Below are 27520 nucleotides of genomic sequence, written 5' to 3'. Positions count from 1 at the left end.
ATTTTCTGTATCTCTTTACAAGAAGAAGACTGAGGCAAAGTTCTATAGCCCATTATAAGCCATTCATGTTTTAGATTTAGGTGGATAATTATCTCCTACAGATTCAGAGGAGGTTTAGCAATGACAGTTCTTACTGTAGGAATTTAAAATTGTAAGCTTACAGCAGCTGAGGAATAAAGGTAATACTTGGAAATGTATATTTCAAACCACATAAATTCCTCTTTACTACAGGACAAATGTGCACAAAAATACATCTGTGCCTGTGAGGATGATAATTAGGATCCTCTGCACCTGCATTCCTTGAACTTTTTCCAATGGCGGAACCCTTTAAAAGTGTGAAAAATCTTAAGGTACCCCAGTCAACGTAAATGGTGCTTATCAATGGGTGACCTGAGCCTGGGACAATGCACACAACCTGTCTTGATAAAATTAACTTCATATCAAAAGCCCCTCTTCAGATCAGAGGACCCCCAACATCATGTCAGAGTCCCCCCATCATGTCAGAGGGCCCCCCCCATTACATCACAGTCCTCCCATCATGTCAGAGGTCCCCCCATCATGTCAGAAGTTCCTACAACATGCCAGAGTTTCCCCATCAGATTCCTCATATCCGCCGAGCACCCCAATTAAACGGTCCCCTCTTCACATCTGAGCCCTACCTTTTGGCTCCAGCAACACAGCAGAGGTGGTCTTGAGAAGCCAGACTTTTGTCCTCTGGGAAATGCTGGGGGCAGCCCTGCATGCCGACTGCCCTGGATCAGCGTTATGAGTTGCAATGGGATGGACAGGCCAGCCGCCAACACCATAGCAATGAATGACATCATGGGCACTGTCCTAGAGCATCCTTGGTTGTTATGGTGCTGGTGGCTGGCCCGCCATGATGCTGATGGCAACTTATGATGCTGATTTAGTGCACACTGGGTCTCGTATTTACGGCACCCTGCTTGAGAAGCACTGCTCTACCCATATGATTTAGGTCCTGCTTTAGAGCGACAGGAAACCATTTCAGATGAATCTCTGTTTTTGGAGTGAACTTACACTGCAATAGCTTTGAATGTTAGTCCACAATGCTGTAATTTTTTTGACAAATGAAAATGGTCACCTTATTGTAAATCCTCTGTTTTACATATAATACATCACTGATTACTTCTACCTATAGTTTTTTTATATAAAACAAGAATGCGGCTCAGATACTGATGTGGCAGTGCAATGTATTCTCCTTTACAACATGCAAAATGGTCTACTCTGGTACAGTTCCACTTTAAGGGCAGCAATGACTGATCTGAAAGTTATTTGATTCCGTTTTTTTTTTTTTTTTCTGTTGCCAAGCTTTTCGAAAGAATCCTTTCATGCAGAAGCAGAATACTGATATAGACAAACATGCTAATTGGGCCCTGAAAAGAGTAATTAGGGAGCAAGTGGAGGTGGGAGTAGACTGAGCCAGCTAGAGGCTTGTTAGCTAATTCTCAGAAAGCAGGTGCAGTCAGCTAAACCCCCAATGTCACCCAGGTGAAACGCCCCTCTGAGGACGGGAGGCATAGAAGAACACTTTAACAGAGCATAACAAGGTGCGCCATTCATAGACCAAACCATGAATACACTTCAAACCTAACACTCATTATTTAGATGTTTTTAGGGAAGACAATATATAATTTTGTCTGAACATACAATTCCCAGGACCCAATATAATCCATATTATTTCCTTCCATAAAGGAGCATGAAAATCTTATTTTAGCAGCCATGGCTTTGACATAATTTGAGTTTGTGTCAGTTTTAGGCCTCGTGCACATGTGTATAATGTAAAATCTGGCCTATTTCTGCACACAGGGATCCCAAGTGCTGCGTACAGCCACCCACAGACAAAAATGGTGGTGCATGGCTGTGCACAGGTATGTAAACCCATGTATAGGCTTACCTTTATATAGGCTATCCCATCTTCGAAACACCATGAATGGTGCTAGACTCATCCACCTTAGCAACTGTTCAGTGTCTGCTACCCCTGTCTGCTGATCCCTCCACTGGTGACTGCTCTCCCAACAAATTTAAATTCAAAATACTAAGAACTTACAAAGCCATCCACCAGTTACATCATTAACCTAGTCTCAAAATACCAATCTAATCATTCTCTTCGTTCCCCCCCTAAGACCTCCTGCTCTCTAGCTACCTTCTCACCCCTCCCATGCTCCCTTGCAGGACTTCTCACAAGCCTCTCCCTACTCCTATGTCCGACAATCCCCTACTCCCCTACTGTCCACTTTTAGATGATCCATGAAAACCCTTCACTTCTATTTTTATTTTCACCATCAGCTTATCCCTCACAGTTATTACCTTCTGTATCTCTTGACCCTCCCTCTTAGTTTGTAAGCTCTAAAGAGCAGGGCCCTCTGATTCCTACTGTATTGAATTGTATTGCAATCGTACTATCTGCCCTTGTGTTGTAAAGCGCTGCATAAACGGTTGGCGCTATAGAAATCCTGTAAATAATAATAATTCCCTGAACATTGAAAGTCTGCATTCAAAGAATATGTCTGTATACTATGCCTGGGATAAGTGAGTACTGGCGTATATCCGCATACAGCCCTGCATAGTCATTTATGTTTATGGGCGGCTGTACACAGAACCCAGGCTTCCTGGGCAGAGAAATTGCCAGATTTTATATTGTACATGGCCTCATACGCCTGTGCGCATGAGGCTAATGCCGCGTACACACGATTGGACTTTCCACCAACAAAACCGTGGATTTTTGTTCGAAGGTTGTTGGCTCAAACTTGTCTTGCATACACACGGTCACACAAATGTTGGCCAACAATTATAATGGTGGGAACACGGTGACGTACAAGACGTACGACAAGCCGAGAAATAGGAAGTTCAATAGCCAGTGTGGTTCCTTCTGCTTGATTCCGAGCATGCGTGAACTTTTGTGCGACGGACTTGTGTAAATACGATCAGACTTTCCGACAACAAAGTTTTGTTGGCGGAAAATTTGAGAACCTGCTATTAAACATTTGTTGCCGGAAAGTCCGACACCAAATGTTTGATGGAGCATACACACAGTCGGACTTTCCGACAACAAGCTCACATCCAACATTTCCCGTCAGAAAATCCGACCGCGTGTACGCGGCATTAGAGTGCATGAAATACATTTCTGGAGAGCTCTTTAGACAATTCCCAACAAAATTACAGTACCTGAAAAAATATTATGTTAGCAGTATAGTATAAAGCAATCTTATAGTGTAATAATCTTACTGGTGTTGATTTACAGACATATAGATTGTTCACTTGGCAAGGCAATTTTCCCTTAGCTTAGGAAATGTGAAAATTTCCTTTACAAAGAATACCCTGTTAAAAACAGCATTTTTGCCCGCACATGAGTTCATTTGTGAAGTTAAGGGAATATTCCTTTGCAAAGGAAAATTCCCGTGCAAAGTGAACTATTTCCCTTTAGTAAATCAACCCTACTGCAGAAACAACCCATTATTTTCCATTACAACTAATTACAAGTTGGAATGCCTACCAAGAACTACATTTTAAGAGAATTTTAGTCTAAACAAAAACAATTGTATAGTTCCAAATAATAGAGCAGTTCAGATCTCTAACTATAACCTGTAGTTATAGTTAGAGATATATAACCTGTCTCCAAAAAAATGTGCTGTCTGAGCAGCTTTGACATCATTTGGAGTCAGCAGAAGCCAAGCTGTGTGTCTGTACCCAGGCCTATCTACTGACCGCGATGACTCGTCCAGGACGATGTGCCTCCTAACTAGGGATGGGCGAACGGTTCGGCCATGAGCATAAGTTCGGGCCGAACTTTGGTTGTTCGGCAAACAACGAACATTATGCGGTGTTCACGTCAAATTTGAAAGCTGCAGAACACCGTTAAAGTCTATGGGACACTAACATGAAAAACCAAACGTGCTTACTTTAAAGGCTTATATGCACGTTATTGTCATAAAAAGTGTTTGGGGACTCGGATCCTGCCACGTGACGTCAGAGGAAGGCGGGGTTGCCCGTTTACGTCACCGAGTGGCCCCGCCCTCAGCTATATAACAGCTGTCACCAAGAAGAAGCGTCACTTGGCGGGAGCCTCCCATGGAGGCAGAGCTATTGTGGCTTCTTTTTTTCTTTTTTCAGATCGTTGGTGGCGTGAGATGGATCTACAACGCGGGACATTTTTATTTTTTATCTTTTAATAAAGGACTTGTCCCAAAGTGTCTCCTGTCTTTTTTACAATTTTTGACACTTTTTTTGTGAAATGGTAGGGGTACAATGTACCCGTTATCAATTCACATGGGGGGGGAGGTCGGGATCTGGGGGTCCCCTTGTTAAAGGGGGCTTCCAGATTCCAATAAGCCCCCGCCTGCATACCCCCACAACTACCAGGCAAGGGTTGTGGGGATGAGGCCCTTGTCCCCATCAACATGGGGACAAGGTGCTTTGGGGGGCTACTCCAAAGCACCCTCCCCATGTTGAGGGCATGTGGTCTGGTACGGTTCAGGAGGGCACTCTCTAGTCCCCCTCTCTTTTCATGTGGTCTGCCAGGTTGCGTGCTTGGATAAGGGTCTGGTATGGATTTTGGGGGGGACCCCTACACCACTTTTTTTTCATTTGGCGCAGGGTTCCCCTTAATTTCCATACCAGACCTGAAGAGCCTGGCATGGATTTTGGGGTGACCCCCACGCAATTTTTTTTTCTAATTTTTGGTTCAGGGTTCCCCTTAATATTCATACCAGACCCAAAGGGCCTAGTAATGGACTGGGGGGGGGGGAACCATGCTGTTTTTTTCAATGAGTTTTATCTATATTGTAGAGACCCGACAATTCATTACGGCCACGATCAGTTTTAAATTACTTTTTTCCTTTAGCCCCCGTTCACACCTATGCGAATCAGATGCGGATTACACCGCAACCAATTCGCAGGACATTTTAAAATACATTCATATGAATGTATCTGGTTCACATATGTGCGTTGCATTCGCACTGCACATTGCACAAAAAACGTGTGCGTTTTCTGGGCATTGCGGTGCGAATTACAAGCCCAGTATCTTCTATGGGAACGCATCTGATTCGCAGATGCATTGCGTTCTGAACATGGATTTTCTCCTTCTCCTCACTACACCTCCCACCTCTCCCCCCCTCTTCCTCCCCCTCTTCCTGCTCACTGATCCGCAGCTGAAACGCAGATGAACCTTTGAACAACAGATTTTTATCTTCCCAGTGAAACCTGAGCTTCAATTCGCACTGCACATGTGTGAACCCAGGCTTAGAAATGCAATTTTGCTGCGGTACTGTTCTAAACAAAGGAAAACTGCACCACATTACAGGCATACTATAGACACCCCCCAGGTACAATATTTAAAGGAATATTTCATTTTTATTGTTTCACTTTAAGCATTAAAAAAAATCACTGCTCCCGAAAAAACGTCCGTTTTTAAAACATTTTTTTGCGTTGATACATGTCCCCTGGGGCAGGACCCAGGTCCCCAAACACTTTTTATGACGATAACTTGCATATAAGCCTTTAAAATGAGCACTTTTGATTTTTCATGTACGTGTCCCATAGACTTTAACAGTGTTCGCTCGTCCGAATTTTCTGCCTGTTCGTATTTTCTGGTGCGAACCGAACCGGGGGGGGGGGGGGTGTTCTGCTCATCCTTACTCCTAACTTAATTTCCAACATCCAGTCTTTATTTTTTAATTCCCCAACAAATTGGATGTTAAAAGTGAAGGTGGTGTGCTCCCGCAATGTTCGAACAGTCATTAATATTATATTCATACTCATTTTCTGGGGTGGGCTGAGAGAACGGGTGCTGCAGCAACAGCCAGCTGGAAACTGGTAACATCACAGTTCAACATACACTATATTTTCAAAAGCATTCCTCCCACCCCTGTGATCTCTATCTCGCTCTATCTCTATAAATATAAATATATATATATATATATATATATATATATATATATATATATATATATATATATATGTACACACACACACATACATTATATTGTCAAAAGTATTGGGACACCAGCCTTTACACGCACATGGCATCCCAGTCTTAGTCCGGAAAGTTCAAGATTGAGTTGGCCCACCCTTTGCAGCTATAATGTTTGATCATTCTTCCAAAAGCGCATTTGTGAGGTCAGGCACTGATGTTGGATGGGAAGGCCTGCCTCACAGTCTCTGCATTAATTCACCCCAAAGGTGTTCTATCAGGTTAAGGTCACGACTTTCTTTGTGTAGGCCAGTCAAGTTCCTTCACCCCAAACTTGCTCATCCATGTCTTTATGGATCTTGCTTTGTGCACTGGTGCGCAGTCACGTTGGAACAGGAAGGGGCCATCCCCAAACTGTTCCCACAAAGTTGGGAGCATGAAATTGTCCAAAATGTCTTGGTATGCTGATGCCTTAAGAGTTCCACTCACTGGAACTAAGGGGCCAACCCCTGAAAAACAACCCCACACCATAATCCCCCTCCACCAAATGATTTGGACCAGTGCGCAAAGCAAGGTCCAAAGCCAGATGTATGTCGACCCTCAATGTTTGAGCCTTGTCCAGAATGCTAAAGCTGGCAATAATACACTGAGGAGAAGCTCAATGTTATACATAAAATATACAGTATAGAGCGCATAGTATGTGAATGAATATTGGGGTAAAATAGTAAAGCTTGAGTTCCCCTAACAAGCTCATGCAAGTCCTTGTCCAACAACAGCTTCCTGCATTCCCACTACAACAGGATTTTTAGCAAGGAAACTGCGAGTTAAATGGAAAAAAGTCTTAAAGAATCCTCCATCCATGCTAAACGGCACAGATGGATGAAAATCCGGCTGCGGGATATTGTATTCTGACAACCAGCACCAGCCGAATGTTCAGCCGGCAATTCTCCACCAACCTCCTTTGATTTTTCCTTTGATCTTTTTTTAAATTAAAGAATGTAGGGAAAAAGTGTGCTGACAAAGCCACCCACAGAGCAAATTTCAACCAGTTTATCAGTAACGGTGAGATTTACTATGGAAGTCATCTTCCTAGAAAAACAAGTAATTATCACTGAGCCCAGATCACTGGGAGTCATTGAAGCAATGCAATATATAGCTGTTCAATTTTTATCAAAGATCACAACCAGAAGAGACATCTGGTTTTTACCTAGCTGTAGTTGTTCAAGAATGGCTACAATTGTATGCATCACTCTGTTTAAGCCAGTTCCACCCAAAAATGGAACTTCCACTTACCGTGTTCCTCCCCCCCTCCGGTGTGACATTTGGCACCTTTCAGGGGGGACGGGGGAGCAGATACCAGTCTAATACCGGTATCTGCTCCCACTTCCGTTGATAGAATCTGCGACGATCTACGCCATGTCCGGCCCCTCCTCCACTCCCCCCCCCCCCCCCGCTGTCTTCTGGGAGACACACAGGTCCCAGAAGACAGCAGGGACCAGTCAGAACACGCAGCGTGACTCGCGTCTGCGCAGTAGGGAACCAGGCTGTGAAGCAGCAAGGCTTCACTTCCTGATTCCCTTACTGAAGATGGTGGCGCCTCCACCCGGAGCCGAGGGACGGGTCAGCTTTGGGTGAGGACATCACGGGCACCCTGGACAGGTAAGTGTCCATATTTGAAGTCAGCAGCTGCAGTATTTGTAGCTGCTGACTTTTATTTTTTTAATTTTTTTTTGCGGAACTCCACTTTAAAGTGTATGTACAGACAAAACCAAAAAAATGTCTTCTGCCTGTGCCCCGCTTGTTAATTCCCCCCTTATTTTATGTTCAGAAGATGCAGCAGAAAGCAGGAAAAAACCTTACCAAAGTTAGGGAAATTCCTGTCTGAGAATTAGTCACTAACATTTTGGATTTCCTCTTATTTTTTGTCTCTACGACAATGACCACCAGCACAAATAGGGGGGGGGGGGGTGTACTTAGTAGGGGTACAGACAACAAAAAACTTGAAAGATAATATAAACCTCTCTATCCATAACTAAAAAAGTTTTGCCCTTACATATGCTTTAAAGTACATGTGACCCCTCACCATGTAAATGAACCTATTCAGTTTAAAATAGAAATAAAAGGCAAAACATGTGTGTGTATATATATATATATATATATATATATATATATATATATATATATATATATATATATATATATATATATATAAAACATTATAAATACCTTTTTTTTATAAGTGATCGCATAATCTCTGTTCTCAGCTGCATAAGGATTTTAGGGAGCTGGGAGGAGGAGAAACAGAAGTACACTGGGATTTCCAAGTGAATGGCTGTGCAGGGGGGGCATGTCAGCACAAGTCTGATCATTGGAGCAGAGCAGGTTGAGTTCACGCACAGCCAGAACACTGACCATGGTGTGCTCTCATGCCAAGTGTGGTCAGGTTTTAATAGGAAAGCAGAGTGACTGGTAGGAACACCAGGGATTTCACACAAAGGAAGCAATACAAAGAGAACTGGATACTTTTCTATAAGTACATGGTACCGCAGTCACATATCAGGAATATGAAATGTTGGGTTTACATGCTACTGTGTCTCTTCATCGTCTAGGTATATGTATTCTTCTCACTCTACTTAAAGTCGGCTAGATAAATCCATTTATATCAGGTTTCTATGTGTGGTGCATACCTTGTTTTACACATTTACATCAAATAATTACTAATGTTTAGCTACCTAATTACAGTGACAAAGTGGAGAATCACACCCTGTTCTCAGGGCTACCCTATTGCATTCTTAGGGCTGGTGACCTAGTCACACTGACCTCTGCCTCTTGTCTTTTTAGCAAACTGACATGGCATCCCAGTCTTAGTCTATTGAGTTGGCCCACCCTTTGCAGCTATAACCGCTTCAACTCTTCTGGGAAGGATGTCCACAAGGTTTAGGAGTGTGTCTATGGGAATGTTTGACCATTCTTCCAGAAGCGCATTTGTGAGGTCTTTATGAACCTTTCTTTGTGCACTGGTCCAAATCATTTGGTGGAGGGGGGGATTATGGTGTGGGGTTGTCTTTCAGGGGTTGGGCTTGGCCCCTTAGTTCCAGTGAAGGGAACTCTTAAGGCATCAGCTTACCAAGACAATTTGGACAATTTCATGCTCCCAACTTTGTGGGAACAGTTTGGGGATGGTCCCTTCCTGTTCCAACATGACTGCGCACCAGTGTACAAAGCAAGGTCCATAAAGACATGGATGAGCAAGTTTAGGGTGGAGGAACTTGACTGGCCTACACAGAGTCCTGACTTCAACTTGATAGAACACCTTTGGGATGAATCAGAGTGAAGACTGCGAGTCAGGCCTTCTTATCTAACATCAGTGTCTGAATTCATAAATGCGCTTCTGGAAGAATGGTCAAACATTCCCATAGACACTCCTCAACCTTGTGGACAGTTTTCCTAGAAGAGTTGAAGCTGTTATAGCCGCAAAGGTTGGGCCAACTCAATTTTGAACCCTATGGACTAAGACTGGGATAACATTAAAGAAAAACGCTACTGCGTGTAAAGGCAGGCGTCCCAATACTTTTGACAATATTATATATATATATATATATATATATATATATATATATATATATATATATATATATATATATATATATATATATATATATTTATATATTATAGTTATAGAGATAGATAGAGCGATAGAGAAAGAGATCACAGGGGTGGGAGGAATGCCTCACTCTTCCTTGGGGCTGCAAACATCTATCAGATGCTAAAAAAGCCTAACACATATTCCTAAGGAGCTTCTAGGAAATGTTTTACATCAGCAGTTAAATGTGTTGGGAGCGATCACAGCCTGCAGCTATTCCACTGCATGAAGGTTCAGTTCAGCCTAATGGCAGTCAGTCCTTCTTGGAAGGTGAAACTTGTGTTGATGGTCATTCACAGTGTACAGGCAGAATATGTCTTGATTGCTGCCTCATAAATGAGTCATTAGCTCTAAGGATGAATGCAAAGAGTGTAAACATGCATAGACCATATGGACCGCAATCACCCGGCCCTTGTAGCAAACACATCTTTATCAGATCATGCAGAATCTTTATTGCTCACGTCTCCTGGATCATCAGGGTGGCTACACAGTCATTCATATGAAAAAGAACTGCAGTTTAAGCAAATATGTTTCTATATTTCCTAAGGCCCCTTTCACACTACTGCGACTTCAAAGTCGCACGTTTTTGCCACAGTTTTACAGCCGCAATTTTGCTACGATTTCAGGGAATGCCTGTGTAAAGTTGAAGTCTATGGACCTTAAAGAGGAAGTAAACCCTGATGAGTTTACTTCCTCTTTGTTTCCCTGCAAAGCTAAAGCATAATGGGCTACTATGCATCACATAGTAGCCCATTATGTGTCACTTACCTGACAAGGGAGCCTGCGATGTTACCGCTGTCCCTTCTCCAACGAAGTGTCCATCTTCTTTCCGGGTATTGCGGCTCCTGCGCTGTGATTGGCTGGAGCCGTGATGACGTCACTCCCGTGCATGCGCATTGGTGTTGCCACTAACGGCATGATCACCGTCAGAGACGGCACGCTCAGTGCGCCTGCGCGCCATTGTCTACAGCGCATGCGCCATACACGTCGGTGCCTGTTTTTTGGAAATATCTCCTAAACCATGTAGGCTTAGGAGATATTTCTTGCACCTACAGGTAAGCCTTAATCTAGGTTTACATGTAGGTAAAAATGGTCTTTAAGGGTTTACAACCACTTTAACTCACATCAAAGTCGGACCAAAGTAGTACAGGGACTACTTTGAAGTCTCACCGATATGAATGGTACTCATTGGAAATCATGGGGTATGACTTGTCATGTGACTTTGCAGACCCAAGTCGCAGGACAAGTCGCACAAGTGTGAAAGGGGCCTAACTGTAGAACTGTTCGATATCTAAATATACCTGTAGGTAATTTTGTTTCAGTTTGTGAACCTGTGTCGGAGGTAGGGGTGGGGTAACTTTATGTAAATGATTTTGATGATGATTTTGATTAGGATTGCATGGATACCGTTTTTTTTTTTTTACGAAGGGAAGCCCCTTTGTGGGTAGACTTGAAATCTGCTTATATTGCCCCCATCAATATATAATCTCTCCCCTGGACCCCTCCTGCCTCTCGCCCACTCACCATTAGCCCCTTTTTAAAACACACCCTAAAAATATGGAATTCTGGTAAATACTAGGGTTGCACCGAAGCAGGTTTTTTACCGGTGAGTACGAGCACGGATTTGTTCCGTTAAGTACTTGCCGATACCTTTGCAGTGCGATTTGAGCCCATACAAAACAAATGGGCTCAAATCCCACTGTCTGATGTGATCCACCACCGCATAAAATGCACGCTTACCGGAGGGCAAGCTTTAGCAAGCCTGTATGATTGGTCAATGTCTGGACATCAATCCAGCTGCAGCACCCCTCTGTGGTTACACCAAAGGCAAGCCAGGATATCTCAGTTCAATGGATATACGGGCAGGCAGCAATCAGAGACCCAGGAAAATGGAGAGAAGCTCACCATAGTGTGAATCAGTATAACAAAGGTTTATTAAAAATAAAATTGCATTTACATGGAACTGCAGATAAAAACATCCATAGAAAAATTGCCGGCCGGCTTGCAGACACCCGTCCGCATACGAGGTACACCCCGATGATGTCAGCACGTCAACCTCCCGACATACGTTTCGTTTCAAAAAGACGTTGTCTGGGGATCACAACTCACATGTTAAAAGTACATCATGTATCTTGCATGTCAAATCCAAAACCACAACCGCTTGCAGTGCTCACAGAGCTGGAGGAGATGTAGGAAGTTCCCGGGACTCCTGTAGATATAGGGCGGAAGTGAAGTCAGCTGGGGGGGCAAATCGCCTATACACCTCCCCCAGCCCTGTGGGCACTGCAAAAGGGAGTGGTTTTGGATTTGACATGCAAGATATATTATGTACTTTTAACATGTGAGTTGTGATAAAACATTTTAATAAACTGTGTGTTTACCCATTGCTGGATTTAAATGCTGCTTTCCTTGTCTTTCTATACTGGGATCACACAGGAGTGGTGGGGGAAAATCACATGTGATTCGCACAGGTATCGCACCGCATTCCTGTTCAAATCGCATGCAATTCTTTGCAGTGCGATTTGAGCCTATTCAATTTGTATGGGCTCAAAATGCACCCAAATGTATCGTTATCGGGAGCATTTGCACGAGTTCAAGTACTCTGTATCGGTGCAACCCTAATTTTGATATCTCACTCCAGACAACCAGCATCATTTTTGTGTGCCTTTTCGTTGGTTTCACAGTTCTGTTTTTTTGTTTTTTTTCCAGCCAGAAAATGTGTCTGACAAAAAATGCTGATAACAGCCTGAGTGTGTATGGACACATAGGATAACATGCTGGGGAGTTTACTGGCTACAGAAAAAAAACACCTGAAGCCAAAAACAGCAGCTATAAAAATGTCCAATGTGCATGTAGAAATCTGTAGCTGTAGAATGAGTTTTTCAGCGTTTTTGCAGTAGTGCTCTTAACGTTTTTTAGTTGTACCGTTTTATAGCTTTTTTTTAACAAACTATACCCCCTCAAAGGCTTATGGCTTAAAAAACGCTGATAAACGCAGAATAGCCATGTTTTTCAGCGGTTAGCGATTTTAAGATTTTATCAGTGTGCATGAGGCCTTACTGCTGCTGTTTTTGGCTTCAGGCGTTTTTTTTCTGCAGTCAATAAATTCCCCAGCATGTTATCATATGTGTCCATGCACACATAGGCTGTTATCAGCAGTTTTTGGCAGGAGCCTTTTCTGGCTGGAAAAAAATCCCAAGAACTAGTGGGTTAGTGGGTTTTAAGAGGAGTTTTTCAGCTGTAAAAATTCTCTAAGCTTAAAAATCCTGAAAAACGCTGAAAAACTCAACTATTCTGCATTTATTCAGCGTTTTTGAGCCACAAGCATTTGAAGGAGTATAGTTTTGTTACAAAAAAGCAATAAAACGCTAAACCTAAAAAACGGTAAAAACGCTACTGCAAAAACGCAGCAAAACTCATTCTACAGCTACACCTTTGCTATAGCTAACGCTACTGGCTTTTTATAACGTCCAGTGTGCATGAAGCCTTAGTGTCGAGTCGCATACACACGATCGGACTTTCCGATGGGAAATGATGACAGGCTGTTGGCGGAAAATCCGACCATGTGTCCATCGGACAATTGTTGTTGGATTTTCCGCAGACAAATGTTGGATCACAGGTTTTACAATTTTCTGCGGACAAATGTGTGTTGACGGATTTTCCGAGCGTGTGTACACAAGTCCGTCGGACAAAAGTCCAAAGTACAAACACGCATGCTCTGAAGCAGGAACGAGCCAGAAGCGGTCGGTCTTGTAAACTAGCGCTTGTAATGGAGGATTAACATTTGTGACTTGGCAAATTATGAAATCTCGAAATGCAGCGCATGATTCTCTTCTTCTTTAATGGGATAATAATGAAGTTGCTTTGCTGGTGATACTGATGGAGTTAATGCAAACAAATTTTCAAAGGCTTTTTTTTTCTAGTGATATCAAGAATAATATTATTATGCTTATTTTTTTTTTTTTTTTTTGGTGCAAGTTACCATAACACCATTATCCCGTAGTTTTTAAGATCAAAGATACAACTATGTTGGTGTCCCTTGTTAATTTTACATTGTATTTTTTAAAATGTAACTGCCTACTCCCAAACTGTCATTTGAAGTAAAACACATAAAAATTAGACATGCTATCTGCCAATAGAACTTAACCAAAAAGTGCATTCTATGCATCCAAAAATATAGAAAATATACCAAATCAAATCATTATTCAACCAAAAAATAAAATAAAAGCCTCATGCATGTGTCCTGCTTCTTAATATAGGAGGTCAACAATGCCAAGAGTTGGTGAAAGCAGGGGTCCGTCATCCGGAGATAATTCTGTAAAATCATCCGGATTATTCTCCTGGAGCTCCCGCAGCAAAGGTATATGACATAATTGGTCAAGATTAATAAAGCAACCAATTTTTGGTCCAAGTAATCCTCCTTCCCCTCCTCTTCCTGGACAGGACTTGGGTCAAAGCAATAACTCCAAGGCCAATAATAAATAACGCGTGATCGCCTCCATGTCTGGTTGACAATCAGCCGTTCAGAAACTAACTGAAAAGCGCGAAATGAAAAGTACAAAATGAAAAGTGCGAATCAACGCTCACCAAACTTCTACTAACACGAAATTAGCAGAAGGAGCCCAAAGGGTGGTGCTAAAAAGCTGAAAAACAACGTAGTACGTCACTACATTCGTATTTGTTGGCCAACAATTCCTTGCCGTTTGTATGCAAGACAAGTTTGGGCCAACGCCCTTCGGACAAAAGTCCACGGTTTTGTTGGCCAACAATCCGATCGTGTATACAAGGCTTTAGAGGGTAAAAACAAAGACAGAATGGCTCCTACTGATGTCCAAACCTTTATTTCTTTACAGAATTAGTTGTTTTTCGCTCAATTTTGATACAAATAGTGCTTAGCAATATGATATGCAAATGGAGGATTGGGTGGCTCCTCATATTTATCAAAAATTGCATTTATTAGTGATTATCAATATCTAAACTTGAGCTGTTTAGATTTGAGTGATTATATGTCAGCAATTATGCAGATGACCCTAAAATTGATTTCGGCAATCAGAAATATATTACACTAGATCAGTTTCTCAACCAGGGTTCCTTAGTACCCCAGTGTTCCTCCAAAGGTGACAAGAATTCCTTGAGCGAGGAGAAATTTCTGCCTCTCGAATAAGTAACCACTGACATACAGTGGGAAAAATAATTATTTGATATCCTGCAGATTTTGAAAGTTTGCCCACTTACAAAGAAATGAAGGGTCTATAATTGTTTATCATAGGTGTATTTTAAATGATAGCGATGAATATTAACCAAAAAGCCAGAAAAATCACGATACTAATGTTATAAATTGATTTGCAGTTCAGTGAGTAAAATAAGTATTTGATCCCCTACCAACCAACAATAATTTTGTCTCCCACAGACTGGCTACAGTATGTGCTCATGTGGTACACAACTTAGTCCTGTCAATTTAAGAAGGTGACCCTAACAACAACTAGTTATGTGTATAAAAGACACCTGCCCACATAATATCTTTTTTCCATTGAAAACCTCACCATCATGGGCAAGACCAAGAAGCTGTCAAAGGACATCTGGGATAAGACTGTAGGACTGCACAAGGCTGGAATGGGCTACAAGACCATCAGCAAGAAGCTTGGTGAGAAGGAGACAGCTGTTAGAGCGATTATTTGCAAATGGAAGAAATACAAAATAACCATCAATCGCCCTCAGCCTGGAGCTCCATGCTAGCTTTCGCCTCATGGGGTGAGGATGATCATGAGAAAAGTGAGGGATCAGCCCAGAACTACACGGGAGGAGCTTGTGAATGATGTGGAGGCAGTTAGGACCACATTCACCAAACAAACCATTGGTAACACAATACCATAGACTGAAATCCTCCAGCAGCCACAAGGTCCCCCTCCCCAAGAAGGCACATGTACAGGCCCCTCTGAAATTTGCCAATGAACATCTAAATGATTCAGAGAAGGATTGGGAGAAAGTACTGTGGTCAGATGAGACCAAAAATAAGCTCTCTGACATTAACTCGACTTACCGTGTTTGGAGGATGAAAAATGCTGACAATGACCCTAAGAACACCATCTCAGTCAAGCATGGAGGTGGAAACATTATGCTTTGGGTCTGTTTCTCTGCCCCCTGCGAACCGCTGCCAGTGTTAATACAAAGTTAATTACATCCGCAGATCGGTTAGCAGATCGCAGTGCGAACTGTGAAATTGGATAGAATTTAGATTGCATGGACGTGAACACCCATGCGATCCCATTCTGGTGCGGACAAAAAAAAAGGGTCCTGGATGAGTTTGGTCTAAATGTGATGCAAATTGCTTTAGAAATGGCATGAAAAAACATTACTACTTTTTACTGTTGGCCATCTAAGCATCCAGAGCTACCGACCTCCTTCCTGGCACTGATGCAGTGCTTAAAACGTATAATCTTTTCTGATCTTGTTTTCACAGCATGCAAATTACTATGGAAGAACTAAGACCAGGTTTAATTCTTCCCAGAGCTTGTTTTTCACAAATTTTAACTCATTGTTCACAGTTTTTACTTTTTTGTTTTTTTTGCTATGGCTCAGTATGAGAATATTTACAGGAGTGAAAATTTAGTTCACAAAAATGCTAGTGGCAGTGATAAATATTAGAGCCACACCAAACTGAGCTGACAAGGCTATCGGAGACATGGGTGGGGGGGTGGGGGTGCTTTTTTGTGGGACAATATAATCCCAAAATTGCCATGCAAAATGTATAATACATAGTAAAGGATAGATGGCCTAACTATCCGACAACAAAAAAAAGTGATTTTTTTCCGTTTGGAAGGCAAACAAATTTTAGCCAAAACCCTAAAAAAATTGTGCAGATGAAATACAGGAATTAAAGAACAGGTGTCCTCAAATGACAATGGGGTTTATTTTACTAATACTGGAGAGTACAAAATCTGGTGCAGCTTTACATAGAAACCAATCAGCTTCCAATTTATTTTTATCTTTTATTTTTTTGTCAGCTTAACTAAGGACCAGGCCTATTTTTCAAACTTGTTATATATATATATATATATATATATATATATATATATATATATATATATATATATATATATATATATATATATATATATATATATAAATATAAATAAAAGTTAAAATAATTTTTTTTTGCTAGAAAATTACTTAGAACCCCCAAACATTATATATTATTTTTTTCAGACACCCTAGAGAATAAAATGGCGGTCGTTGCAATACTTTATGTCACAACGTATTTGCGCAGCGGCCTCACAAGCGCAACTTTTTGGGAAAAAATACACTTTTTTAAATAAAAAACTAAGACAACAGTAAAGTTAGCCCAGTTTTTTTCTATATTGTGAAAGATAATGTTACACCAAGTAAATTGAAACCCAACATGTTATGCTTCAAAATTGCACCCGCTCATGGAATGGCGACAAACTTTGACCCTTAAAAATCTCCATAGGCGACGTTTAAAAATTTCTACAGGTTACCAGTTTTGAGTTACAGAAGAGGTCTTGTGCTAGAATTGCTGTCGCTCTAATGATCGTGGCAATACCTCACATGTGCGGGCACGACTTGCGTATGCGTTCGCTTCTGCGCGCGAGCTTGGCGGGCTGGGGCACTTTCGATTTTTTTTTCTTATTTCTTCACTTAAAAGCAATAAAAAAAAATTCCCCTTTAAAGCGGAGTTCCACCCATATTAAAGTCAGCAGTTACAAAAAGGGTAGCTGCTGACTTTTAATAATCGAACACTTACCTGTCCCACGATGCAGCGATGCAGGCAAACAAAGCCCCGCTCCTCACCCTCTCCTCTCCACGGCTCTGGCATTCTGACTGTGGGCACCCGGCTGCGGCTTCACAGCCGGCATGCACTGTACATGCGCGAGCCACGCTGTGATTGGCCCGGGCAATCTTTTGGGACATGTCCCAGAAGATTGCAGAGAGGGAGGGGGAGAGGTGAACTTCCTTCGGGCGCCGCAGAGCCCCGGGAGGAAATGGGAGCTGGATGACTCTAAAAAGAGGGTATCCGCTAACCCCCCCCCCCAAAAAAAAACATGGAAAATGTGGCATGTCAGACGGTCACCTTCACTTAAAGCGGAAGTTCCATTTCTGGGTAGAACTCCGCTTTAAGACCATTGGGCGGAAGTGACGTTTGATGTCGCTTCCATCATCCAATGGTATGGAGCTGAGTAGGGGCCATCTTTCCCTCACTCGACTGCATGTCTCAGAAGGGAAAGGACCCGATTGTCTCCGTTGCTAGCGACGGCTCTGGTAAGCGGCGGAGACCTCTGGGGAGCGGCGGGAGGGGGGCACCTCTCCTGCCCCCGATAAATGTGATCTTGCAGCGAACCCGCCGCAGAGACCACTTTTATCTGAAAGTGGACCGCCCACTGTTTTAAAAGATACCGTGGTTATGGCAGCTATCTCCTGACAATACTGTTGGGATCCACCCAGCTGCCTGCCTCTCAGCGTGAGGCTGAGATTTAGAGTCAGCTGCGCTCGTCCCCTCCCCAGCCCGGCGCTCTGGTGAGTGCTGGGGGAGCAAAGCGGAGAGCCGATGACTGACAGTCACTGCTCTCTGCTATGAGCAGACCAAGGACTGAGTGGTCAGCGGTCATGTGATCACTCAGTTCTTGGTCCTAGAGCTGACGTGGGACAGCTGCAGCATCACACCGATGCCACAGCATAGAGGTATGTATGTTTATTTTATTTTTTTACATGCCTCAAACTTCTCCTTTAAATCAAGAACAGCATTCTTCTGATTATTGAAGGAAGACAAATGCATGTGTAAAAAGTTTAGCAAGCTTATATTTACACAGAGAATTGCTGACCTGAAACTAGCAGCCGGGTTCATATTGTGCAATAACAAAGTGGGTGGTTAGCAGACTGCAAACTTCAATAACCTTCTAGCATACCGTTTCATTACTAATGCAAGGTGGAACACTCTGCTGGCTAAACTTCTGCTCAAGGCAGTCTAAGCCTTTGCTGTAGCATGTTATTGGCCTTGGGATACGGAAGGAGTGATGCAAATGTGAGTAGGTAACATTGCCCCAATTACTGAGGTATCATTAAGAATGCAGCACACATATTATATACACCAAGATTACTCATATGGTCTTGTTATGAAACTGATGAACATCACACATATACATACTTCGATGAGATGCCTCGGGTTTAATCTCAATGGCAGTCCTGCTCCATGATTCCTTCTCTACTTGGGACATACGATCTCGGGTTAACTGGTAGGACTCATCAGTAGCACACACAGTTATCTTGTCTTGTATTGTGCCAATACAGCTGAGGTGTTTCTCTCCAGTCCTAAATGAAAAAAAGGAATCAATAAAATGTCTGAGGATTGTGTTATACTGACAATCAATACAATCTTTGCATCAGCATTACGCTCCTGGTGTTTTGTGTGCTTTTATGAAGCCAGTAGCAGACCTTCAAAGAGGTACTCTTTTATCTGGGAGTAAAATATTCAACATGCAATTGTCAATGCAGAGTCTGTGTGTGTGTGTGTGTAGATATATATATATATATATATATATATATATATATATATATTATATATATATATATATATATTATATACACAAACACACACAATATTGTCAAAAGTAAAGGGACACCTGCCTTTACATGAACTTTAATGGCAGTCTTAGTTCATAGGATTAATATTGAGTTGGCCCACCCTTTGCAGCTATAACAGCTTCAACTCTTCTAGAAAGGCTGTCCACAAGGTTTAGGAGTGTGTCTATGGGAATGTTTGACCATTCTTCCAGAAGGGCATTTGTGAGGTCAGGCACTGATGTTGGACTTGAAGGCCTGGCTTGCAGTCTCCGTTCTAATTCATCCCAAGGGTGTTCTATTGGGTTGAGGTCAGGACTCTGTGCAAACTTGCTCATCCATGTCTTTATGGACCTTGCTTTGTGTACTGGTCCAAATCATTTGGTGGAGGGGGGATTATGGTGTGGAGTTGTTTTTCAAGGGGTCTTGGCCCCTTAGTTCCAGTGAAGTGAACTCTTAAAGTGATTGTAAAGTCTCGTTTTTTTTTTCCTATAAAAATAACAAACATGTTATACTTACCTGCTCTGTGTGGTGGATTTGCACAGAACAACCCGGATCCTCCTCATCTTGGGTCTCTCTTATGTGATCCTGGCCCCTCCCTCCTGTTCAGTGACCCCCACAGCATGCAGCTTGCTATGGGGGCACCTGAGCCGAGTCACAACTCCCTGTGTCCATTCAGACACGGAGCCCCAACCAGGCCCTGTCCCCTCTCTATCCTGATCGGCTAGCTGACTTTGATTGACAGCACCAGCAGTCAATGGCACCGCTACTGTGTCTCAGCCAATCAGGGAGGGAGAATCTCGGACAGCTGAGACACTTATGGACAGCGCTGGACAGAGAGTGAGACAGGTAAGTGTTAAGGGGCTGAGAGGGGCTGCACACAGAAGGCTTTTTATCTTAGTGCAAATAACCCTCGTGTTATTTAAAAAAAAAAAACATATCATACTTTCCTCCACTGTGCAGTTCGTTTTGCACAGAGTGGCCCCCATCCTCCTCTTCTGGGGTCCCCAACTGTGCTAGCAGCTTCTCCCTGCATCGGGAAACCACCTAGGAGAAGCGCTCTCCTTGGGGGTACTTTTGCGGGCGCGCTCCTGAGTCCAGCTTTTGCGTCCATAGACACAGAAAGCCGGACTTGGCCCCACCCCCCGCGTCATTGGATATGATTGACAGCAGCAGGAGCCAATGGCTGCCCTGCTATCAATCTATCCAATCAGGACACAAGACACCAGCTAGAGCTGGTGTGCTCGTTCCCGGCCGGAGAGAGACAGGGTTCAGGTAAGTATAAGGGGGGCACTGGGGGGCTGGTACATGACAGGAGGTTTTTCACCTTAATGCATAGAATGCATTAAGGTGAAAAACCATGAGGGTTTACAACCCCTTTAAGTTAAAAAACCTTCTGCCTTTACAACCCCTTTAAGGCGTCAGCATACCAAGACATTTGGACAATTTCATGCTCCCAACTTTGTGGGAACAGTTTGGGGATGGCCCCTTCCTGTTCCAACATGACTGCGCACCAGTGCACTAAGCAAAATCTATAAAGAAATGGATGAACGAGTTTGGGATGGAGGAACTTGACTGGTCTGCACAGAGTCCTGACCTCAAGCCGATAGAACATCTTTAGGATGAATTAGAGTGGAGAAGGCCTTCCCTTCCAACATCAATGCCTGACCTCACAAAGGCACTTCTGGAAGAATGGTCAAACATTCCCAAAGACACACTCCTAAAACTTCTGGACAGCCTTCCCGGAAGAGTTGAAACTCTTATAGGGCGTACACACGGTCGGACTTTGTTCGGACATTCCGACAACAAAATCCATGGATTTTTTCCGACGGATGTTGGCTCAAACTTGTCTTGCATACACACGGTCACACAAATTTGTCGGAAAATCCGATCGTTCTGAATGCGGTGACGTAAAACACGTACGTCGGGACTATAAACGGGGCAGTGGCCAATAGCTTTCATCTCTTTATTTATTCTGAGCATGCGTGGCACTTTGTCCGTCGGATTTGTGTACACACGATCGGAATTTCCGACAACGGATTTTGTTGTCGGAAAATTTTATCTCCTGCTCTCCAACTTTGTGTGTCGGAAAATCCGATGGAACGCAATATTGAACCCTACGGACTAAGACTGGGATGCCATTAAAGTTCATGTGCGTGTAAAGGCAGGCGTCCCAATACTTTTGACAATATGGTGTATTAATATATATATATATATATATATATATATATATATATATATACATATATATATATATATATATATATATAAAACGCTACTCAACTTAAAAATAAACCTATGTTCACTTGTAATCTAATAAGAAGGCAGGTATGTACTTCATAGCGGGCACCTAAAGCTGCCTCCACACAGGTCACATACCTAACAGAGGTCTCCGCTAACCACAAAGTCCCCTCTAATACGCAAACAGAATTGAATTTCACAAGCTGTGCTTGCAATATAATAGAGTGGGCAAAAACCTCTCCAACTGTGATCAAACTACGTCTACAAATGACTTCCTACGGAAAACTCTACTCACCATCTCAATGGAAATATTATACTGTACATACCAATTCTTGTGGGCAAACACTTCCCCAGATTTATGTATATCCAGAGCTGCTCAGGGTATTTTTGCCCATGACTGGCTCCTATAAGGGGCTGCAGTAGCTACTTCTCATTAAATTCGAATCAATCCTATATGAAGTATATGAGCAAGTCCAGCTCTGCAGTACTCTATTTATTTATAATATTTCAGATCATATGGAAAATTATTTCACGTAACTAAACTATCCCCATCACCAATAAACCCTTGGATGAATCAAATAATGCAAATGTCTGTATAAGCTGTTTTTTTTTTTTAGATTTTTTTTTTTTTTAAGTGTTTCCCAACTTCAAGCTAAATTAAATATCCCTCATAAAGATGATTTTTCATTACCTCCAATATGCTACCATGGCTTAACATGATTTGACAAATATCAAACACTTCTATAGGAATATAGATCCTTGTCTGTAAAAAAAAGTAAACTATATGAAAATGATTTGGTCTGAATCTTATTCCACGTACATCTATGTTTATCTATTCACATTAGTGAGTTAAATATTTTCTCAAAACATAGAACATGCTAAATTACATACAAAGGGCTAATTTTTAAAAGATAATGGTTTTAAAAAGCAAAAGCACACAACAGGTGGGCGTCTGCTTTAGACATTTATGTTGGTTTTCTATAAAATCCAGAATATGTTTATCTGTTACTAAATTATTTCCCATAACACAAGATTCCAAAGCTTCCCCTTAGGGTTATTTTTCACAGGCAGTTGTTTGACTCTAAACTGCTTCTCTTACCCAAATAAATCAATCTAAATGCCAAAGTAACGTGAAACAACTCAGAGTAACTCATACGTAGTACAAACAGTGGCAACCACCTCAACCCATAACAGGCTTTTGTAGCAAGGTGCACATGGAAGGGCAATGCACATCACAAACAGATAAAATATTTCCCAGCACACTTACCAGCCAGCCTGCAAAACAACCAAATTGGCCCAGTCTTAATTTACGTTAAATAAGGGGGTTTTGTTTGCACACTATGTGCAAACCACAGTGCCCATGCCAAGGGACCTCAAACAAAATTCATTTAACTGTACAACTGGCAACTACCCCAACCTATAACTGGCCTTTGCAGCAAGGTGGACATGGAAGGGCAACTTAACACACAGCCATTAATGTCTAAACTGCTGGCAACAAAAGTGAGTATACCCCTAAGTGAAAATGTACAAACTGGGCCCAAAGTGTCAATATTTTGTGTGACCACCATTATTTTCCAGCACTGCCTTAACCCTCTTGGGCATGGAGTTTCAGAGCTTCACAGGTTGCCACTGGAGTCCTCTTCCAATCCTCCATCACGGAGCTGGTGGATGTTAGAGACCTTGTGCTCCTGCGCCTTCCATTTGAGGATGCCCCAAAGATGCTCAATAGGGTTTAGGTCTGGAGACATGCTTGGCCGTTCCATCATCTTTACCCTCAGCTTCTTTAGCAATGCAGTGGTCATCTTGGAGGTGTGTTTGGGGTCATTATCATGTTGGTATACTGCCCTACGGCCCAGTCTCCGAAGGAAGGGGATCATAATCTGCTTCAGTATGTCACAGTACATGTTGGCATTCATGGATCCCTCAATAAACTGTAGCTCCCCAGTGCCGGCAGCACTCATGCAGCACCAGACCATGACACTCCCACCACCATGCTTGACTGTAGGCAAGACACACTTGTCTTTGTACTCCTCACTGGGCTGCTGTCACACATGCTTGACACCATCTGAACCAAGTATGTTTCATTTGGTCTCATCAGACCAAAGGACATGGTTCCAGTAATCCATGTCCTTAGTCTGCTTGTCTTCAGCAAACTGTGGGATTTCTTGTGCATCATCTTTAGAAGGGGCTTCCTTCTGGGACGACAGCCATGCAGACCAATTTGATGCAGTATGCTGCGTATGGTCTGAGCACTGACAGGCTGACCCCCCACCGCTTCAACCTCTGCAGCAATGCTGGCAGCACTCATACGTCCATTTTCCAAAGACAACCTCTGGATATGATGCTGAGCACATGCACCCAACTACTTTGGTCGACCATGGTGAGGCCTGTTCTGAGTAGAACCTATCCTGTTAAACCGCTGTTTGGCCACTATGCTGCAGCTCAGTTTCAGGCTCTTGGCAATCTTCTTATAGCGTAGGCCATCTTTATGTAGAGCAACAATTATTTTTTTCAGATCCTCAGAGAGTTCTTTGCCATGAGGTGCCATGTTGAACTTCCAGTGACAGTATGAGAGGGTGAGAGCGATAACACCAAATTTAACACACCTGCTCACCATTCACACCTAAGACCTTGTAACACTAACGAGTCACATGACACCGGGGAGGGAAAATGGCTAATTGGGTCCAATTTGGACATTTTCACGTCTACCCCTACGCAGGTCAGACACTATAGCTTGCTACTGTGTGCTTCACCTATAGCAGTCCCCTTTCCCTTAAGGCAAGCAGGCCTACCGGTACTTGGTTGCTCCCAGGACTTATACACAATGCGATAGTGCCTGGTCACCACGCCAGGGCAGATGCGAACTGAGCAAACAAACAGACTACTTGCAGTTAGCAGACAGATAGCATGGTTCTATGACAGCCCAGGTAAAAGGCAGGCTGAGTTCAGGGAAAAGTCCAATATCCAATCCAGGTCATATACAGGGAAATCCAAAGTAGCAAGACAGAGCAGACAAATGGGGGGCTCGATCAGGAACAACGCAGGTATCACTGTCTCCATCACAAGCAAGGGACAGAGTGTTTGGCTTGCTTATAACAGGTGGCTGACCATATCAATCACCTTGCAGGTAGACACAGACAGGGGGAATGCAATAGCCAAAACCTGGATGCTGGAATAAGGAGCAGGAGCACTTAAGTGATCCTGACAGATATTTTGGAAAGCACCAATACGCTTTTCTTATGGTCAAAAATTGTACACATTTTAGAGACATCCATAAGATTCACACACAGCGGGAGGGGTTTGTTATTATTTATTGTATTAAAGGGAAGCATCACATTATGATGAGAAACATTTTTTGTTCATGTCAGAAAATAATCAATGATTGCCAATGACTACTATCCCCCTATTTTGCCCAATGTATCTCTGCTACTAAAAAAAAATCAACGCTAATTAGCTGAAAATTCCTGACTCTTGCTATTTGTTATAGTGACACTAGTCTTTGAATTGCTCCAAAACTGAATGCTGAACTGCCCATCAGTTATCTGTATTTTGCAACAATTGTGTATGTGTACATTCAGCATTATGGCTTTAGTTCGCTTCAAATAGGCCTAAAGTGATTGTAAAGTCTCTTTTTTTTTTCAATAAAAATAACAGGTTCTCAGGTCCTTCATCTGTGCTCCTGGCCCCTTCCTCCTGTCGAGTCCCTCCACAGCAAGCAGCTTGCTATGGGGGCACCCAAGCCGAGCTGCAGCTCCCTGTGTCCATTCAGACATGGAGCTAAGACTCGTCCCCGCCCCCTCTCTATCCTGATTGGCTGACTGACTTTGATTGACAGCATTGGGGGCCAATGGCACCACTGCTGTGTCTCAGCCAATTAGGAAGGCTGAGACACTCGTGGACATTGCTGGACAGGGCTCAGGTAAGTAATTAGGGGGGCTGGGGTGGCTGCTGCACACAGAAGGCTTTTTTTCTTAATGCATAGAATGCATTAAAGGGTTACTAAACCCTGTTTTTTTTTAATAACAAACATATCATACTTACCTCCACTGTGCAGTTCATTTTGCACAGAGTGGCCCCCATCCTCCTCTTCTGGGGTCCTGGGTTCTGGGATCTGGGATCAGGAAACCACCTAGGAGAAGCGCTCTCCTTGGGGGTACCCATGTGGGCGCACTCCTGAGTCCAGCTTTTGCATATTTTTGCATGAACTGTCTTGATCAGCTCTCGAAAGCTGTGCACTAATATTCAGATAGCTCCGAAAGGGGTATTTTTTGTCCGATTTTCTCATCTTGTGTACGAGGCATAAAGTCTGTTGACACAGTAGGGTTGCTTTACAAAAATTGGAGAGTGCAAAATCTGGAGCAGCTGTGCATGGTAGCCAATCAGCTTCTAACTTCAGCTTGTTCAATTAGGATTTGGCAAAAAAAACTAAAAGCTGATTGGTTTCCATGCAGAGCTGCACCAGATTTTGCACTTTACAGTTTTTGTAAATCAACCTCAGTATTTTCTAGCTGAATTCAAACATCAGTATTTGACTAATCTTCCTGTTTTGTGAGATTTTACCAGACTGACAAAGAATAATGAATGTGCTCACCAGGTGGTGCCTTGTCTTATGCACTCAAAGCTTGACTGGGGTTTATCCTTAATCTCCCTGGATAGGTAGAAAGCAAAGACTCGCACTCTGTCATCAGAGCCTGAAACCGGAGAGGGAATCTTGATGTACTGTTGGTTTTAAGAAAGAAAAAAAAAATGTTAAAATTGAAAATGATTAAGTTTCATGTGCAATTTTTAATAAGATCAACCATGCAAACAGCCTTATCTTAACAGGAAAAGCTACTTGGGCAAATGCCATTTCTGTATGGGCGTGCACCAGTCATTGGGTGTTTAAATTATCCCATGGCCATTGCTTAAAGCAGCATTAAACCCAAAGGCAGACATTTATTATATTGCAGTGTACCGATTCTATAGCTTACAACTGTCCCTGATTTCGAGGGACTGTCCCTGATTTGGAGCAATGTCCCCCTGTGCCTCTTTCCTCCTCACCTCCTCACTTGTCCCTTATTTTGGTCTGATCTATACAGTTGTATATAAAATGCACTTGTTATCTTTCAAAAAGTGTTTCCCAGTGCTAAACCTTTTATCCACATTCTAAATTGCTGCATTTGTAAATTTTAAAAGCCAATATAAAGGAATAGTGGTAAAAAAAAGCCCTTGTAGATTTAATTAACTTTTTTATTTTGGTTCATTCTCCTCTAAGGGGGTGTGGCAGGGGGCGTGTCCTATGCCTACATACATTTGCTAGTAGGTGTCCCTCATTCATCTATATAAATCCTGTATAATAATAATAATAATTCCTATTTCAAAATGTTGGGAGGTGTGCAATTCATAGATGTGATTGCTGCATTAGTTATTGCACTATAGAATTTTATTATATTATGCTACCAACATAATGGGGGTTATTTACGAAAGGCAAATCCACTTTGAACTACAAGTGCACACTACAAGTGCAAAGTGCACTTGAAATTTAACTGAAAGTGCACTTGGAAGTGCAGTCGCTGTAGATCTGTGGGGGACATGCAAGGAGAATAAAATTCAGCATTTTAGCTTGCACATGATTGGATAATAAAATCAGCAGAGCTTCCCCTTATTTCAGATCTACCCCTCAGATTTACAGCGACTGCACTTCCAAGTGCACTTTCAGTGCAAATTCAAGTGCACTTTGCACTTGTAGTTTGCACTTATAGTGCAAAGTGGGTTTGCCTTTTGTAAATAACCCCCTCTATCTTTCAGGCACTGTGATCTGATTGGGAGCTGTTTAAAAAGCTTATTAGAGGTGGAAAGCATTTAAACGGCCTCACCAATGTGATGATATACTGTATAATCATAGATAAAGCAGTACTACACCCAAGAGTAAACATGTATTATATTGCAGCTTACCAATTCTTAGATATGATAGCTGCATTAGTTTTCTTTTTTAGTCTTTCTTGCCGTTATTTCTAGTAAGTCTGTTGTTTTTCAAACTGGCTCACTTGCAGATTGTATCAGTTACAGGGATGAGACAAACCATTTAATCCTGACAGGGGTGCTTACAAAAAAATCTGCTTTTATTCATTTATGTAAAACCTTTATCCCAAAAG

At 42.4% G+C, this 27520-nt stretch overlaps 1 protein-coding gene across 3 annotated transcripts in view; it reads right to left on the bottom strand.

Moving 5' to 3' along the window:
• The window catches only part of ELL3 (elongation factor for RNA polymerase II 3), a 177652-nt gene that overhangs the window by 63327 nt on the left and 86805 nt on the right, over positions 1-27520 (bottom strand). For all 3 annotated transcript variants that reach the window (XR_012242760.1, XM_073618528.1, XM_073618529.1), the window contains exons 3-4: positions 25978-26105; positions 18733-18896 (exon numbers count right to left, since the gene is read on the bottom strand). Coding sequence is in view for 2 of the 3 variants with exons in the window: in XM_073618528.1 (XP_073474629.1) it covers positions 18733-18896; positions 25978-26105 (292 nt within the window). In the remaining variant the exon portion in view is untranslated. The remainder of the gene's footprint in view (positions 1-18732; positions 18897-25977; positions 26106-27520) is intronic.

Source organism: Aquarana catesbeiana, linkage group LG03 (genome assembly GCF_042186555.1).
Source record: "Aquarana catesbeiana isolate 2022-GZ linkage group LG03, ASM4218655v1, whole genome shotgun sequence".
Lineage (NCBI taxonomy): Eukaryota > Metazoa > Chordata > Amphibia > Anura > Ranidae > Aquarana > Aquarana catesbeiana.
The sequence above is the reverse complement of the archived record's forward strand: the minus strand, read 5'-3'. Positions and strand labels throughout refer to the sequence as shown.